This window comes from Pongo abelii, chromosome 6 (assembly GCF_028885655.2).
Source record: "Pongo abelii isolate AG06213 chromosome 6, NHGRI_mPonAbe1-v2.0_pri, whole genome shotgun sequence".
In the NCBI taxonomy this organism is placed as follows: Eukaryota; Metazoa; Chordata; class Mammalia; order Primates; family Hominidae; genus Pongo; species Pongo abelii.
In genome coordinates this window covers 139401660-139421146 of record NC_071991.2, presented here as the reverse complement: position 1 = coordinate 139421146, position 19487 = coordinate 139401660, and the positions used below count along the sequence as shown (strand labels likewise).

At 39.8% G+C, this 19487-nt stretch overlaps 1 protein-coding gene across 7 annotated transcripts in view; it reads right to left on the bottom strand.

Moving 5' to 3' along the window:
- MGAM (maltase-glucoamylase) overlaps positions 1 to 19487 on the bottom strand; it is a 185486-nt gene that overhangs the window by 92472 nt on the left and 73527 nt on the right. For 6 of the 7 annotated variants that reach the window (XM_054559911.2, XM_054559916.2, XM_054559912.2 and 3 more), the window contains 16 exons: positions 19167 to 19276; positions 18511 to 18662; positions 17810 to 17981; positions 15126 to 15225; positions 13051 to 13163; positions 12543 to 12668; positions 9785 to 9916; positions 9521 to 9637; positions 8498 to 8611; positions 7383 to 7467; positions 5915 to 6032; positions 5453 to 5624; positions 3994 to 4110; positions 3317 to 3471; positions 1660 to 1744; positions 88 to 144 (listed from right to left, as the gene is read on the bottom strand). In XM_054559911.2, coding sequence (XP_054415886.1) covers positions 88 to 144; positions 1660 to 1744; positions 3317 to 3471; positions 3994 to 4110; positions 5453 to 5624; positions 5915 to 6032; positions 7383 to 7467; positions 8498 to 8611; positions 9521 to 9637; positions 9785 to 9916; positions 12543 to 12668; positions 13051 to 13163; positions 15126 to 15225; positions 17810 to 17981; positions 18511 to 18662; positions 19167 to 19276 — 1925 coding nt within the window. The remainder of the gene's footprint in view (positions 1 to 87; positions 145 to 1659; positions 1745 to 3316; positions 3472 to 3993; positions 4111 to 5452; positions 5625 to 5914; positions 6033 to 7382; positions 7468 to 8497; positions 8612 to 9520; positions 9638 to 9784; positions 9917 to 12542; positions 12669 to 13050; positions 13164 to 15125; positions 15226 to 17809; positions 17982 to 18510; positions 18663 to 19166; positions 19277 to 19487) is intronic. The other variant, XM_054559915.1, reaches the window with a different exon arrangement.

Genomic DNA, 19487 nt, shown 5'->3' with positions numbered 1-19487 from the left:
TGGATGTTTCTCTCTCTATAAAGGTAGCTTGTCTATGCAGCTGCAGCTACAGTCTTAAGGAGTAGAAGAAAAGTCAAAGCTACTTACAGTCTCGTAGTCATACCAGACAGCATCAGGCACATATGCCATCACTTTCTCTGCACCCTGAAATTAAAAAAATGTAGTGTCGCCTGAGGGAAATAAAATGGATTTCTTTTTATTCTCTAGGGAGTTTCTTAATCATACACAGAGAGGGCAGGAATGTCCTTTCCATCCTCTGCTATTATGCTTTTCTTCTGCTTCTCCTCTAATACAAATAATAGAAGCTGTAACTTGGCAACCCAGAGAGAAATCCCAAATGTAGCCACATTAGTAATAATAATAATAATAAAATAATAACAAAACGTGTGGTGACAAACATTCCAGCTTTACATGATTGCCTCATTTAATTTTCCCAACATTCCCAAATGGTGGATACCATTATTATTAGTAGCAGTAGCAGTAGTTGTAGTATTACACCTCTGCAGATGAGAAGCCAGCACAATAGTCACCCCTGATCACACAGGCTCAAAGTGGCAGAGACAACAATCACATCCCGATCAGCCTGACTTTAGAGTGAGTGTTGGGTCACTGCTCCACCCTGTTTCTACGTCATGGAGCAAGTCAGGATCTGCTATGAGAATCCAACAACAAATAGGACCACTCCTGATATAGTTTGGATGTTCGTCTGTCCAAATCTCATGTTGAAATGTAATCCCCAGTGTTGGAGGTGGGGCCTGGAGGGAGGTGACTGGATGATGAGGGCGGATTTCTCATGAATGATTTACACCATTCCCTTGGTTCTGTCCTGGTGATAGTGAGTAAATTCTTGTAAGATTTGGTTGTTTAAAAGTGTGTGGCGGCTGAGCGTGGTGACTCATGCCTGTAATCTCAGCACTTTGGAGGCCAAGGCAGGTGGATCATCTGAGGTCGGCCGTTTGAGACCAGCCTGGCTAACATGAAACCCCGTCTCTACAAAAAATACAAAATTAGCCAAGCATGGTGGCAGGTGCCTGTAATCCCAGCTACTCAGGAGGCTGAGGCAGGAGAATCACGTGAACCCAGGAGTTGGAGATTGCAGTGAGCCAGGATTGTGCCACTGCACTCCAGCCTGGGTGACAGAGTGAGACTCCATCTCAAAGAAAAAAAAATAAAAGTGTGTGGCAACTCCCCCCACTCTCTCTTGCTCCTGCTTTTGCTATGTGACATCCCTGCTCCTCTTCACCTTCCATGACTGTAAGCTTCCTGAGGCCTCTCTAGAAGCTGCACAGATACCAGCATCATGCTTCTTATAAAGCTTTCAGAACTGTGAGCCAATGAAATCTCTTTTCTTTGTAAATTACTCAGTGACAGGAATTTCTGTATAGCAATGCAAGAACAACCTAACATAACTTGTAACTCTAGAGTTTCCAGTAGATGCTTCTAAACTGGTTGGGAACTTGATCAAGAGAAAAAAGAAATTCTAGAAAGAAAAATGTGTAGTTACCAGATGTCTAGCTTCTCAAAACCTAGCACACTCTCTTCAAGGCTGACTCAGTCACAGATGTCAGAAATGAGTTTGGAATAAGGAGAAGAGAGGAGTTTGCAGGGCAGCAGGAACAGATGCAGAGATCTTTAGTGTATCTCTGTGGGAACACTTACTTCATCCAGAACTGGAGTGATGAGGAGGCCGGGCCCCCATAAGAACTGTTGGTGCACATCCCAAGTGCTGTTGTCCTCATAGAACCTGAAAACCAGAGAGACAGTTCACTGAGATTTGAGCCACTGCCAGTGAGATATGTCGCAGCTCTACTCACACACAACCTGTTGAAAGCATTCAGGCCACCTGCCCAGGCAAACCCCCCAAATTATTCTGTGACACCTACTTAAGCCCCTCTGCACCCCTAGACAGATTCCCCTTCCCCAGCTCATGTCTCCTATTCTTCCCTCAGGATAAACAGATGTTTCTATTCCAGTATGTATGCTAGGCAGGTCCCAGGCTGTAATTCTATTTTCCATATCCCTCCTTTTTAAAAAAAGTCAGTTGAGATCCAGACATTTGCATCAAAATGGATGGAACTGGAGATCATTATGTTACATGAACTAAGTCAGGCATATAAAGACAAACATCACATGTTTTCACCTATTTGTGGGATCTAAAAACCAAGAACTTATGGACACAGAGAGTAGAAGGTCAGTTACCAGAGGCTGGGAAGGGTAGTGAGGGGCTGGGAGGGAGGTCAAGATGGTTAACAGATACAAAAAAAATAGTTAGAAAGAATGAATAAAACCTACCATTTGATAGCAAAATAGGGTGACTATAGTCAATAATAACTTAATTGTACATTTTAAAGTAACTTAAAGAGTGTACTTGGATTCTTTATAACTCAAAGGATAAATGCTCGAGGGGATGGATACCTCATTCCCATAATGTTCTTATTTCACACTGCACAACCAATATCAAAACATCTCATATACCCCATAAATATATGCACTTACTATGCACCCACAAAAATTTAAAATTAAAAACTTAAGTTAAATAATCAATACATTTCATAACTTCAGCTGACTATCAAGAAACTGGATCTGATCATACAAAATATCAGATAATTTAACATTTTACTTTTTTCTCTTTCAGAATATCTGCCTTTTAACAAGAAATTTCATGAGCAGACAAAAACTTCCCAAAATAATGAATATATAATAGCTCGATACGTGCCTGAGGGCCTCATATGTCACCCACATAAGGGAGTTAACTGTATTTTGACAAGAAAATGCTCTTAAGTGCCTTGTTTTAGAATTAAATTAGAGATGTTCATTGCCTGAGAAATAAGAATTCTGAAATTCTACAAATCCTTTATAATATCCTCATTTGTATTTATATTATAGGCTCATTCCTACAGCTTGAACATAGTTCTGGCATTATAGTGCATTACAGATGAGACCATCACAGTCAAGATTTCAAATCCTTTGAATTAAGACTGAAGAAACTAAGGAAAAAATGATTTGTCTAAGATATAGAGTTAGTGAATGGCAGAACAAAGAAAAGACCTGTAGTCCCATGACTTTTAGTCTAATTCTCTCACCAAAAGGGAAGAGGCAATGCTTACAAATACCAACTAGGTATTCCAGTTAGATGGATAGATAGATTAATGAATATAGATAGCTAGATTACAGATATAGATATAGATATAGATATAGATATAGATAGATATGAATAACCGCCTGAATTGTTTCAGTTTTCACTCTGATATTTGATGATATAATCAATGTCATTCCAGATGCATTAATAAAATTTGAGGAGGTTAGGTGAACTTACTCATGCAAAAGGGGCCTGGCCACCGTGTCCCCTCGGCTGTGAGCACGGAAGAAGAGGGTGTATAGGTAGGGCAATAGAGTATAGCGGATGTTAAGGTAGTGCCTGGAGGAATTCAACAGCACGGAGTCAGCTCCAAAGGAGGCAGGATCCTGGTCCTGGAAGGAAATAGGAGTTTGCAGTTGTGGTTTGGCTGCAGGACAGCAGAAGCACCTGCAGAATTCCAGACCTCATTCATTACAACCAAGAATTTCCCTCCTGAATGACAGAGGCCAACGTTGCAAACCTCGCTTCTGAGCAGTACCAAATAAGTGTCTCTGCTTGGGTTTTCGATTCACCCTGCCTCCCTCATTTTTTAAGATTCCTCTCTTGGGAAGCTGCAATTTAAATAATTTTGAAGTATTTCCTTGTTTGCTTCTTATTTAAAAGCAAACAGTGTAGATAAAGCGTACAGAAGTCTGATGAAAGGCCTTTACAGACACACTATTTCCTTGAATGCGGCAGTAAATAACAGGCTGAGGCCGTTGGGCATTTCGATGAGATTGCACATGATGGTGCAAATTAGAGTAAGTGAAGACCAGGTAAGAGGTTGGTTCAGCAGATCTCTTCGCAAGGATGCAGACAGATCTAGTCCTGATGTATGCCAAATTTATTCTGACTCTATTTCCTAGGAGCCTTACCTTGTAGCCTTGGCCATTATGATTTCTAGAAAATGGATAAAATGCACCCAACTGCATCCACCGCCTACAGAGCTCCTCAGGGGCATCCAAGGCAAAGCCACATATGTCAGCACCCACCTGGAAGGACACACAGACAACACGTATACCTCACTTCCTTCTAACCACACTCCTTTGCTTTCCACCAGGGACCTCCCAACTGAACCTTGCTTAAACCTCCTACCGAGAAGGCTAGGAGGGTGGTCAAAATTCGGTCATAGCCGGTGTCCACTATTGAATGCTGGATGACTTTGAGTAAGTTACTTAACCCTTCTGTGCCTCAATTTCCTCATTTTGTCTGTGAGTACTAAATTACTACACAAGTATTTAGTAAATGAGTGAGGTAATAAAAGTAATACACTTTACATACAAAAGCTTTCAGATGCATAGTACCTAGTAATACTGTTGATATTATTATTTTAACCTCACCACTATCAGCATTATTTTTCTAAAGCCTAACTCTGACCATGTCACTCACCTATTAAAAAATCTCCAGGACTTCCTTGCTGTTCAACCTTTTAGAGCTTTAAAACCTGGTTCCAACCCATCTTTTTAGCATCATTTCTCATTCCAGTCCCACACACCAATCCTTATAGATACATCAAATAATCCCCCTTATACAGTTTGTGCTCATTTTTATTTCTCAGTGTTAAAATGAACTTCCGCCCTCATTAGTCAGATGAAAAAATACTCACTTTTCAAGGTTAATCTCAAATGTCATCTTCTCCATGAAGTGTCCTTGACTCCCTGCCTTGATTCCTTTTGTCCCTCATAATTTTGTCAGATAAATCCCTTTCTCAAGATCCCTCTCTCAAGATCTCCCAAAACATTTAACTCATATGTCCCTGTTGGTCTTTTTACCCTAGTTTGTCACACTTATTTGTTTACACATATGTCTCCTCTTACTAAACTGTAAATCCTTGGGGCAAAGAGAAGGTACATCTTTACTATATTTATGCTTTCCTTCCCTCTCACCATGCCTACTCTGCTCAAGACCTTGAACACTCTAGGAGCTCAATTCATAAATATGTTGGATTTAACTAAAAAATGCCAAAGCCTGTAGGGTGCTGGCAATGTTATAGTTCTTCATCTTGGTACTAGATACACAGATGTGTTCAGGTGGTGAAATTCATCAGCTGTATTCTTAAGGATACATACACTTTTCTGTATAAAGTATGTTATACTTTAATAGAAAGATAAATTCCAGCACATATCAAAGTTGCACCTTCTGTCTTCATAAGGCAGTACAGGAAAGAATGTCATGGTATCAAAGCCCTGCTGATGTGCATGAAGCACATGCTCTCAAGACATTAAATCCCCAGCCATGGCAGGCAGGAGAGGGGAGCTTTGTGGTTTGAAAACTTTCTAGAATGAGGTTGCCTGGGAATTCAGGTTTATAAGAGAGCTTGAGGTAGCAACTCACCATTGGGATGCCGAAAAGGTTGAACTCAAGCACGCCAGGGATGGACCATCTCAGGTCGTCCCAGGTGGCAGTGTTGTCTCCTAACCAATGTGCTGCAAACTTGCCAGAGCCCGCAAAGGTAGAACGGGTCAGAATGAAGCTTCTCTTATTAGGGAACACAGTCTTGGCAGCTCTAGCAAGGGAGAGAGATTTAAGGAGTCAATGTGGGATCTTAGCTTGTCTCAGCCAAGGGGATACAGCAACAATACCAAAGACATTAAAAGTGAATAACCCATTCTCTTCCAACTCTCTTTCAGTACAATTAGAGTCCCTGTTGGGAGCATTCTGTATCAGTAAATGTTTTGTTTTGCTTGTTTTGTCTTAAGAAATTTTATGCATTGGCCCCATAATCTCCAAGAATTAAAAACGTATATATATTCTTTATATTCAATAATTAGCAGGTCATAGCCATAGTGGCCTTACTCTGCTGTGGCGACCGCCATGGAGTAGCCATACAGATTGTGAACGTCATACTGCTTGCCCCAGTGCTGCACTGCATCCATACAGAGAGTCTTGCAGAACAGGTACCCATCCAGGATTCCTGAAACAAAAGCAGGATCAGTGAGAGCCTAAGTTGCACATTTCCTGCTCCTTGACTATCACACAATCCGAAATGACAGCCCGCTGGGCAGGCACTTTTGTGGGCATCCTGTAAACAGTCACACTGCTCCCTTACTATTAGAATGCTATCCACTTGGAGTAGTTTCTCTGATATATAAATGAAGTCTGCTGACCCACACACATCCTCCCACTGGAGCTCTCATGTGATTAGAGGCAGACACTTGGAAGTAAGAAGATTCATTCAGGCCTGAGGTTCAATCTGAATTCTCCAAACTCAGCTAAGTTAAGTGGTCCAAGAATAGAAATACTGAATGAAAGTATAAATTAATTTCTGACTCCTTCTCTCCCCTGATCATATATTGTAGAGAATGATTTCCAATCTCTCCTGTATTCATCTATTCCTCTCTGCTCCCATTGCACCGCTCTGGTTGAGATCCACATTATCTGTGGATCTTAACTATTGCAGTAGCTTCGTCATGTCTTATTTACCTCCTATGTATCTATTTCTAGTTCACACTATATATTAATGCCAGGTTCATATTTCCAAAACCATCTGACTACCATGCTTCTCTATTACTAAAAGATAAGTAGCTTCTAACACCAAAAGAATAAAATATGAACTGTTTAGCCTCTCATCCAAGTCCCTCAGCATTTGATTCTAACCTTCCTGCCCCAATTTCCTCTCTTCTCACCATATTGAAGCCTTCATAAGTTATTATCATCTTAGCAGTTTTTTCCTTTCTCAATAAAGATATAATTTGTCCTTGAACCTCTGGCATTCTTCAAACTATGGCCGATGCTATGATGCCAAGGCCACACCCTGAGAGATAGTGTTGTCCAAAGTTCAATCAAAGCTGAGTATCATCGCGTTCACTGACTTTGACCTCCCAGGTCATGAGTTCTGTCTTTTCATCCTGTAACTCAGTTCTTCACACTGTGGACACATCAGACATAACCCTCACCTGACGACCAAGGCTGGTTACCTGGTGTCTCTCTGGTAAACCCTGGCCTGTGGGTGCATACCTGAGAATGACATAAACTTACCACTAGCCTCTGGCCTCTACACTTTATCCCCTCTAGCTCTTCCCTAGAAATAGCTTTGACTATAAGTAGAAGTACTAGATTGCCCCTTTTGAATTTGTGCATCTTTTAGGAAAGCATAGCGTGTTTTTATTTTCCTTCCTAGTTTTCCTTATATATTACTCACATATTTCTTTTTCTATGCACACTTATGAACAAATTCCCTTGCCAGATTTTTCAGATCTGTCCTTAAGAATTTATAATATGAAATACATACGGCTACTTTAATCTGCTGACCACCAAGACTTACTGGGAGTGAATGGGGGATTATTTAGGTTGTTTGTGGAACATCCTGAGACCGAACCATCAACAAAGTTGGAGACTTCATTCATATCCTACAAGACAAAGAGCAAAAACTATTACGAAAAAGTAACATGTTATCTTATGATGTAGTGATGGTGTCTTTTTTTAATTAATCAGATAAATTATTCCAGCTATTTTAAAGGGGTATTTATATAAATGGAATAGAGTAGGTATTCTTGTCTTGTCTACCTACTGATGGCTTCATGAAGAAGGTTCTTAACCTCTCTTCAAATACTATGTCTATAATCGCTAAAAATGAACAATTCCCAAACATATCAAGTGAAAAAAGTTTCAATTTATATGATGACGTGTTTCAACTTATACATTTTTCCATATATCGAAATGTAACTGTAAATACATACACATGTAAATACATATAAACATATATATGGAGAGAAAAGGAGAGACAGAGCACATAAAGGTCTAGAAAGATGCATTCCAACATATTGATAATAAATGTCTTTGGTTGCTATAATTTAAGAGGATTTTTGCTTTTATCTTTTTAACTCTCTGTATTGTTTGAATTTTCTACAGTTCTCTTAGAAAAAGAAAATTTCAACTCTGGAGCTCCCTAAATTTTGCTAACCCTCAGCTAGGTTACTTCTTTCATCTGACATCATATGAGACATTTTTCTTTACCACAGGCATAGTTTGTTCATGCACCTGAGTACTTTGGCTCTGATCAATTTGTTCAACATGTCCAAAAGGAAGAGTCTTCAACTAGCAATTGAACAATGTGTATACTTTGCAACAATGTAAGGAGTACATGACTTATTCTGACTTCAGCTCATTCCTTTGTAAAAAAAAAAAAAAAAAAAAAAAGAGCTAGACTTGGGAAAAAAAATTCTGAGTTTCCTTTCAGCTCTAACATTTTGATTTTTATTCTAAGCTATGTGTTTTAGCAAGATTATTTAAATAGTAAGATAGTGAATATTGAGAATGATTGTTAAACTTCCTTTCTTCTCCTCCTCTTCTCCCTATGCTCCGTGACTCAAAGATACAGATACAGATATGCACAATCTGAATATTTGTCACCTAATAATCCAAGTGTAAACAACTCACAATCCAGATTCCATCAAACTCCACTTGATTGTGAAAAAGCTCAAATTCCTTTGTCCACCAAACAGCACAGTTGGGATTGGTATAATCAGGAAACACAGTTTGTCCAGGCCAGACCTTCAGGAGAAAAAGAAAAACACTGATAAGAGTAAATTAAACAAATATAGAATAAAGTAAAGTACTTTGCAAAGAAATTCCTAATATGATCACAGCAACCGAGGTACCCAGGAACACATCCTTTTTAGTTAAGAAGGTGCAGTGCTCAGAATACTTAAAATAAATGCCAGGGTCATTTGAAGAAAAACGCATTTCAAAAAATGTTTAAGTCCTTAATGAATAAATTCGTGGATAAAGGCATTGTCTAACTTAGTCATCTTTAACTCTCTACACTTCTTTGTTCTTAATTCTGGGAATAGTAAATGGGGGAAGAGCATTGTGTAAATTTCAGCTAGTCCACTATAAGCTGTGGATTTTAACATCATTTACTTTTCTCTCTTTCTTTCCTATCCAATTTCCCCCAGACACTATACTCTGAAAAGGTCATCAGAGGCCTTAGAAGTGAACAAGCAGATAACACCTTCCTGAAAAAACAAGGACAAAAAACAATTGAGAAAAAAGTGGGTACACTTGTCAAATACTGCAGGAAAATTGAGTAAGAAGAGGTATGAAACAGTTCCGCTGGACTTACCAATGAGAAAGTAAAGGGTGCTTTTTGCCAGAGCAGTGTCAGGGAAGTGATGGGGGAAGAAAGGAGACCACAGTCAGCTGCAGAGTGTGTGGGAGGTAATAAAGTGGACACTCAGGGTGTGAGCTGTTGTTTAAAGGGACTTACTTGGCTATGAAGGGAATCAAAAAGCTATGATGGCCGGCTTGCACTTGGGCATGAAAGGGCAGAGGAGAATTTATCCCCAGTATATATAAATATACTGAAAACGTACAATAAAACAATTAGATGCACACACACACACACATTCACACACCCCTATGCAGCCCCTCCACCAGCCTCCAGCCTTCCCATTAAGTTACCTCCCCAATGAGTGGAGTCACTCCACCCGAACTATTCACCCATATCTTCATATCTGAACCCCTGTCATATGGGCCATAGGGTTTACTTGAGGAAGAGTTGTTGGAGATGGCTGGATCCTAAAAAGAGGAAGAATACAATGAACAAACTAGCTGGAAACTGGAGGCACTGAAAGGAGACTGCGAACTGGGGGAGAAAGCAGGGGAGATGGGTGTATGATACGGAGGAGCAAATACCTAATTTGGGGGAAAGAGGGCAGTACATACCACAATGATGACAAGCTTCTGTCCATTATTGTGTAACTCGTTGACAAATTCAGGGAAGCCTTTAAAATCCACTGGATCGTAAGTGAAGTCCCTTCTCTCATCCATATAATCAATATCAGCATGCTGAACATCCTGAAAGAATATACAAAGTCCACAATTAGCGCCTAGGAATTTCCATGGTAAAATGATATCAAATTTTCACTGTTATTATTCAGGATAAACAACAACTCTGTTCTGGGCTCTAAATAGAGTTCTTAATCATTTCCTGGCATCTGAGTACTTCTTTTCCAATGGTGATTTCAAAAACACACGACTGGTTGGTTCCCTAGGGCTTGGCCCCCTCCCTGCCATCAGGTTAACTGCATCATCCAGTCCTTGCCTGGCACTCTGGCATTAAAAAGCAATCAAGCAAACAACACCAATTATGACAAACTGCTAAGAAAATCAGACATATCCACCTAAGAAATGATCTAAATTTCACCCTATTCACAAGATAAAGAAGGGAAGAGACTGTCTCTCTCCCACATCTCCCTCATTTTACTACCCCATGTTTTATTTTGTTACTTCGCTTCTACCCCACATCTTTGTTGTTTATGCTATCCCAATTTTACCTGTATAAACATAGTGAAGCCCAGAATAAAATGTACCCTTCTCTACAACCTAGGTTTGTCTCCAATGGAATAGAGTAGGGGAGAGAAGAGGATTATTCTAGAGACTACTGAGCTTTTCCCTTTGCATCTCTTGTTAAATTTCACTCCCAATAGTACCCAATATCATAGGTACATTCAAAGTTAGCCATTCAAAGTACAAAAATATTTTATTACATGTCCATACTATATCCTTTCGTTCACTTAAATGTGACAGATTTTGACATGTATACTGAACTCAGGTAATAGTGTTCAATTCCCTGTCTAAACACTCCCTCTCACATCTCACACCACTAGGCAGCAGTAATAGTCCAATTCTTTCATTTCCTGGATCACTTAAAAAGGAAATATGTATCTATATGTAAGAAAAATGGCATAAAAAAAGAGATGGCCACTATGATATTAGAGATCTGGGCTTGAAAACTAGTTCCCCTAGTTTTCTAATATTAAATGGGATTTCTAATCTTAAATGGAGTTGTTTTTTTTTTCCCCCCCTCAAGACTGAGTCTAGCTCTGTTGCCCAGGCTGGAGTACAGTGGCACGATCTTGGCTCACTGCAACCTCCACCTCCTAGGTTCAAGTGATTCTCGTGTCTCAGCTTCCCGAACAGCTGGAATTACAGGCACCTGCCACCACACCCAGCTAATTTTTTGTTGTTGTATTTTTAGTAGAGACGGGGTTTCACTGTGTTGGCCAGGCTGGTCTCGAACTCCTGACCTTGTGATCCACCTGCCTCGGCTTCCCAAGTGCTGGGATTACAAGCGTGAGCCACCGCGCCCAGCCAATGGAGTTCTAATAGTAAAATGGAGTTGCTGAGATAACTAAAGAAGGCACCTAGCCCACTGCCTGCCATGAGAGTTCACCATGTTGTAGCACTCATTATTATGGTGGCTGTGTTAATTGTCCTTTGGCTCAATCCTGCTTTTACCACTTTTTCTGTTATCCCTCCTCCAACCCACCCCCACATGTATAAAGACACGTCATGCTGGAGAATGAGTAGTGGGACCCACAGCCAAACTGAGAGTGCATTCATCCACCCAAATGTCTTTATCTGCCCTGACTTTCTGCTTCCCCCATCTCCTCAGTGTTCCTAGGCTTTTTGAATCTCAATTCCATTAAGCACTTTCTTTTACACTTCATATTTATGGACTATCTTTCCGCCAAATTACAAAATGTCTACTGAAGCTCAGCTTCAATTGCAAAATGACCACTCTAAAGAGAAAGGCAAATTTTGCTTATTCCTAATTTAATAGTAATCAAAATATCAATGTAAAAACACATGGACCTAAACTTGCATTATTTTTCACATCAATGTAGTCATGCAGTACTTGTTCTGTCATCAATTATCTATGTGGTCTTGGTCATAGTATTTCCCCTGACAGCCTCAATTTACTATCTGTGAAAAAAAATGATGCTAACCCAGATGGCTCATGGTTGTTCCAGTAACATAATTATTTTGAACTAAATTCATGGAGTCTAGTACTACTCCACTTCCTCAATTCCTCTTTGAAATATCTGTTAAAACATAGGTAGGGAGCCTGGGGATCTGCACCATTCATGACCTGACACTAAACCTAAGAACCTAAGAATTTAGACATGAAATCTTATGCCAGAATCTTAGAGGAATTTCTAAAAATATGATAGAACTTTTATGGTAAGTCCCTGCCATGACACTTTTGAGTCAAAACAAACCAAGAACATGTGTAAGGCAAGAAAATCCATACTGAGAGGCATTAAAATGCTACAATTCAAGCTAAAGAGACAAATGCCTTGAAAACTCAAATGAAAACACCTGTAAAATGTAGTTGATACAGTAAGCACAAAAAAAGTTTACTAATAAAATACATGATAAGAAAAATAGAGACAAAAACAGATTGCCTCCCAACACATAATTATGGCCTCCCAGTCTATTTCATACTATAAAGAACAATGGTTCCTTGAAAAAATAATTGGTCCAACAAAAAAAATGTCTAGTATTCTGAGTATCTAAAACTCCTTTCATTACCAAATAAATAAATCAATTAAACTCAGAGAGAGAAAATATAAACAGTTGTTCTTTTTCTTCAAGGGAATTTCTTTACTTTTGGAGAACCGTTGAAAACCTTGCTTACATAAGGGAGCTGTGCTGCGCGATTTCTCTCCACGACTTCCCTCATGTTGTCTAAGGTTCCATATTCGTAACGACTGAGGTGAAATCCAAGCGCCCAGTAGGAGGGAAGGGCTGGCCGCCCAATAAGCTGAAAGAAATATGTGAAGTAAAAATTACCAAATGCTCTGTTTTTAATAAAAATTTTTCGAAGCATTGCTTTCAGAGCACCAAACATAGTCCATTTCCCAATGCACTGATTCATTAATGTTAGAATGTTAGTCTATTTTTCCAGCCCCTTCATAAATGTTTGAGGGTAGGGCCATGTTTGGGGCATCTTTATATTCTCTCACTTTCTTATAACATAAAAGTGTTATACAGCAAGTTTCCATTGCATATATGAAATCTGTTCTTTAATAGCTCAAATTTGTAACAGCAGATTTTGTGGGTCACACTAGCGCATGAATTTTACTTTTTTAAAATATTTGCTGTTTAGGATTTCCTGAGTCATAATCTTGACATCCTAAGTTTACCTCTAGATATTCTTGAACAACTTGCTCTGGAGTGTTTCCCAAGAACACATAGAAGTCGAGAATGCCCCCAATGGTGCGGTAAGTGATCGCTGGCGCAGGCTGAAGGACAACCTCTTGAAAAGTTAAAAATGAAGAAAATAAAAATCAGAATTGATTCTTAAATAGTAACTATCAAGTTTTAAAATAACACAGGATCACTAACCATGTGAACATTAACAAAGTGACCCTAGTGCCTCACATTTTGAATACCAAGGGAAAACCCTGACCATCCAAGTCCACCCTCACAGCACATGGCCGCCAAGGCATTTTTTCTGTGACAGATTTTAATAATACTGACTGGAGTGTCTTAGTGTCTTGTGCCAGGCCCCACGTTCTGGGGAAAAAGCAGCCAGGTTTATGAAGGGGTCCAGAATAAGCCACTGTGACATAAAAAAATTATTTTGGACTGAAGGCATTTAAGTTACTGAAATCCCTGATGTGCTAAAATCAGAGCCTCCCAAAAGAACTCAATAAAAAGCAATTGTCATAAATCTGCTCCAAGGAGTACCTCTAATCTTCTCTGAGACAACAGGCACCATTCCCAGATAGACAGTGTCACAAGACTATCACATCCTCCCACCTACTCTCCTAAGGGCCCATTTATCTTTCCAAAAAGTCATTTGTTCTCTCCTGTCTTTCCCCCTTCCCTTTCACCTATTAATTAAGATGGTATAGAAGCCCCAAGTTCTAATCTCTGCTTTGAGTTACTCATCACTGAGAACTCCTGTGTGTATGTGCATTACATGTGTAAATAAATTCTGTCTTTTCTATTGCTAATCTACCTTTTTGCCAGTTTAATTTGCAGGCTCCCATGAATTAACCCTAAGAGGTTAGAGGAAAAGTTTTTCCTCTCTGATTTTCACAACCACAGAACATGTCCCACCACATACCCCGTCATTATTGTGAGAATATAATTCAACTAGACATGGAGGTAACTATCCTCAGTGAATCTCACATCAAACAAAAGCCAAACTAAAAAAAAAGTCAGAAATTGTATCATAAATTCAAAACCCCTCTATGTGCCAATCACCATTCTCAAAAGTTGTGTCATTACCTTGATTTGTATCTAGGAATAAAATGCCTCAAGAAATATTGCAATGTACTCTTTGGTCATAGGAACAACACATACAGAGTATCTAGGATCTTGTGGCCTTTCCCACTAAGTCTGACTCATCTTATTTTCTGGTTCCTTTCACCTATCTAAAACTGTACAGTCCTTGTATTATATTATCTCAGTCTATTCTTAGCTTATTTGGTATTTTAAGCACCTTAGGACCATCTAAGATTCTATTAGAATCATCTTAGATTCATCTCTTAGATGTCCTAGAATCATCTTAGATCATTTAGAGTGCTTCTCGGATATCTGTGGTGGAGAATCAGATCTTTATTTTGTTTAATTTCCATTTCACTGCCAGCTGATATTTTCATAAAATAATATGAAAATGAATTACTAGAAAAAGGTTCATGTGTGCATTTGGAGGCTACAGTACTGCTTACTCGCCATTTCTATACTTATCTTACTATAGACCTGAAACAGTCTGTGACCCATTCAGGGACCACACTTTGAGGAGCACTGATTGAATCAATGACTCTCAACTGAGAAGAGGTATGGATCAATACCCTATGCCCACCATCAATCCTGGGAGATTCTGATACATCTTCTCTTCCCCTGTGGCAATTCATTGCCACTGGGATCTACTGACTAAAAGGCTGAAGATGGAGAAGAACACGTTGGTGGAAAATATCTCAGAGTAAATTATAGGGAAGGGTTAGCTCCCTTAACTTGATAATAGAAAATATTCCAACAGAGGCCACCAGATACAGGAAAATTGTAAGCTAGGAGAAAATCCCCTACTCATGGCTACCATGGATCAACAGGTAATGAAGTAGGGATAGCACAATTAGAGAATCTATAAGGCCCTTTCTATACTATGGCTCAGTCGCTCTTAAAGGGATCCATTCCTTTTATCACAGTGCTATAAGAAAGGGACTGAAAATCACTCTTGTGCTTGTTTTTTCCATGAATGTTCCTTTACCCATGGCATTGCTGTTCATCAGAAACACCCCAAAGGACAATCCACTAGCGTCTTCAAGGCACAAGAAGAATGTCTGCGCACCATACAAATTAGTTCCATTCTGCAGAAAGATAATTAAAAACCAAAATTTACAACTAAGAAGTCTCAGCATCGCACTGTGGGGTTGGTTTAGGAAATCAGTCTTAATCATGCAACTAATTGACAGGACATTCAGGGTCACAAAGACACATTTTTAAAAGATGGGGTCTATATCTAGTTGATGTTAACCAAGTGAACTCATCTTTTCTTACAGAATGAGCCAGCTATGATCATTCATCTAGAAGGAATGTGAACACTGTGATGCTTTTTAGAAGGTAAGAGGATAGAAATTTTTAAAATGTAATTCAAAAAAACTGCCCTCTCAAAGAGGCCTGTCTTAACCTGACTTAACCTCATCAGCAAAAGCTCCATCAATATGCTTTAATATGAATCAGGTAACTAGATGGAGCTCTAGTCTAGGCTTGTCTTCGAGACTCCAGAACAGGAGTTCTCAACCTAGACTGCACCCCAGACCAATTAAAACAGAATCCCTGGAGGTAGAAGCAGACATGGCTGTTATTTTTTAATTTCCCCAGGTAACTTCAACATGTGGTCACATTTGATAACTATTGCTCCTGAAAAGTGTTTCTCAAAATTTGGTGTATCCACAAACTACATGGGCATTTTAGTTAAATGCAGATTTTTTTTTTTCAGACAGGGTCTCACTCTGTTGCCCAGACTGGAGTGCAGTGGCGTGATCTTGGCTCATCATGACCTCCACCTCCCAGGCTCAAGCAATTCTCCTGCCTCAGCCTCCCGAGTAGCTAGGATTACAGGTGTGCATCACTACCGCCTGGCTAATTTTTTTTTTTTTTTTTTTGAGATGGAGTCTCACTCTGTCACCCAGGCTGGAGTGCAGTGGCTCAATCTCCGTTCACTGCAAGCTCTGCCTCCCAGATTCACACCATTCTCCTGCCTCAACCTGCCAAGCAGCTGGGACTACAGGCACTTGCCGCCATGCCCGGCTAACTTTTTGTATTTTTAGTAGAGATGAGGTTTCACCAGGTTGATCTTGAACTCCTGACCTCATGATCCACATGCCTCGGCCTCCCAAAGTGTTGGGATTACAGGCGTGAGCCACTGCTCCCGGCCCTAAATGCAGATTTTATTTCAATAGATGGAAGAAGGGACTGAAAGCCCACCTCTCTCACACGGTGGTTCCCCTGCTACATACACACTTTGAGTAGCAAGGATCTGAGGCTCCTTAATGAAACAATTGTCACCAACTATTCCTAGGTAAGCTGCTCTGACTCAACAGCTTTTCTGCTTTTCTGATAGGCATATGTACAGTACAGAGCCTGGGCTTAAAATTACACAGAGTAGGGATTAGATTCTTCCTCTGTTCTTACAAACTTTTTTTTTTTTTTGAGACGGAGTCTCGCTCTGTCACCCAGGCTGGAGTGCAGTGGCGTGATCTCAGCTCACTGCAAGGTCTGCCTCCCGGGTTCAGGCCATTCTTGTTCTTACAAACTCTTTTGCCTTGAGCTATTAATTTGGCTTTGCTGGGCCTCGGTTTTGTCTAACAAGAAATTATTATATTTTCTAGACTCTATGGCTAAATAGATATATATACACATACATGTATGTGTGTGTGTGTGTATATATATTATATATAGTTGACTAATAAATTATTACTGTAATTTCCTTTCATCCATCCATTAATTCTGCTTAGTCAAGAAAGCCCAGCCGGGCACAGTGGCTCACATTTGTAATCCCAGCACTTATGGGAGACCGAGGCCAGAGGATCGCTTGAGTCCAGGAATTTGAGATCAGCCTGAACAACATGGCAAAACCCAGTCTCTACAAAAAAAATACAAAAAAAATTAGCCAGGCATGGTGACACGCACCTTTAGTCTCAGCTACTCCAGACACTGAGGCGGGAGGGTCACCTGAGCCCAGGGAGGTTGAGGCTAAAGTGAGTCATGGTTGCGCCACTGCACTTCAGCCTGGGTGACAGTGAGACCTCATCTCAAACAAAGAGAGAAGAAGAAAAGAAAAAGAAAGGCCCTGAACAACAGAGTATTGCCAAATCCAGAAAACAATGTTACTTCAAATTTTAGCAGTCAAAGTGGAAATAAAATAAAACAATAACAACAAAACTCTGTCTATTCTTTCACTACCACAATCATTCTTTATACAAAAAATGATTGTTTTAGCTGAGACTTTATCCTATTGTGATGATAAACCTGGTGAGTCAGTGATTAAAGGTGAACCTAAAAGTATGGAGATTGCAATCAACTGTTGTTGAGAGTACAGATATTAATAATATCTTCTCCATATCTGGTTAGGAAAATATGAAGGAGTTGGCATTTATTGAGCACCTTCTTTCTGGCAGCCATTCTTCTAGATACTTTACATGTATCTGTTCATTTCATCCTCACCACAACCCCATTGAGGTATTACTTCCATTTTATAGATAAGAAACTGAAGACAGAGAGGTAAGTAACACCCAGAACCACGTAACTGGTGAGTAGCAAGACTAGAATTCAAAGCCAGGTAGTCTCACTCTAGACTCTTACTCTTAAACACTACACTGTAATACTAGAGGTGACCTTCAAGAATGAGACTATGATATTCAGTGGAAAGGGGCCCATTTGAAAGCTTACTCCATTGGGAGTTGTATCCCTGTTAAATATGGGCCAGGTCTTCCAATTCATATCATGCCGATACTGCTGGTGCACATGCTCTCCCAGGCCATACACGTTAGCGCTAGGCAGTCGAGTGGAGAGCTGCAAGAACTGGTCAGCAAACAGTAGGGGTCCAATGCTCGAGTCAAACCTAGACACAGGTGGAGAACACAAGGATGCATGAGCAAGCGGGGTGAAGAGAACCTAAGTGCTTAGAAAAGCATCCTTTATATCTCAGTGACTGAATAGCCCCCATTCATTCAGTCCCATTTGCCCTCCTGTGACTTTTTCTATGGAAAACAACAGATTAGGACTCCTTGAAGAAAGGGACCATGTGCAAATTTCTTACATTAGTCTCCCAGACCAGGCAGCCTACCACATGACCATAACACTATACTTAACGATAGGAGATGTTCAGTAAATATTTACTGGTGGACAGCTGGTTATATATTATAGATAGAGGGAAATAAAGGGAAAAATAAAGAGAAAAAAATGATTGTGCAAACAGAAGAAAGAGAAAGAAAGCCAGAAAAAATATATACTTTAGAAGGTAAAGGGTCTGGTCACTAATAATGGGCTCACAACCTTCAGAAATATTGTTGAAACACCCCCTTCTTCATGCTTACAGACCTCCCTGTAACCTTCCTACTCTGATCCTTAGATAGGTTTCCAAAACTTACAAAACACGATTGTTGCTTCTTCTGGTCACTTTGATGCTAAATGGCTCTCTGGAGATTTCAACTTGGTAGGTCAAAGAAGAAGCAGCATTTCCACTGAAGGACTGCACATGTTCGTGGGGCACTTCAAACCTGTTATTGTTTTGGTCGGTCAACTGTGCAGAGATAGAAATAGAAGGAAAGCCAAAATAAAAACTTGTCAGAGCTTCCCAATATCCCTACTTATGATACTGGAATCAGGCACTGATCAAACTGACCTCATATCTAAGGCAGATGTACTCATTATGTTACCAAATGCAAATGGTTCACCTTTGGGCATAAGTTAGTCTTTAGGTAGAGACATACACAGCACATTTGCAGAGATGGATTGAAAGCTGTGATACTTCCTCATTTTATCTTCCTACCACATTCCACATGTTATCTAGAGTAAATGAATGAAAGCCAAACTCACTAGTAAACTGTAATACATATTCAGGAAGTTATCACAGTAAAGGAAGGCTATTCTGTATATGTCTTTAACATACAGGTGCTAATTAATAATAGCAGTATAGAAAAATACCTCCAGTAGCAAAATTTTCTATTTTGTAGTAACTGCAGTCATCGGATAGGGAATAAAAGTCTCTCAAAAAAACTTAAAAAAAAAATAAACAAATTACAACCTTAAAGTGGAAACGATTAGATGTCTGATATTCTGCTGTGAGAAGAACATTGTCAACATTGCTTCCAAACACGGGTGAAGAAGGCAGATTTTTCAACCGGGCTGTGAATCCTAACACAGGAGAAAAAAAAAGGTTTTCATAGTTGACTCTGCAAATTATCAAATAATAGCTACATAAAAATTAGGATACATGGGGCTGGGTGCAGTGGTTCACACCTGTAATCCCAGCACTTTGGGAGGCCGAGGCGGGTGGATCACAAGGTCAGGAGTTCGAGACCAGCCTGACCAACATGGTGAAACCCCATCTCTACTAAAAATACAA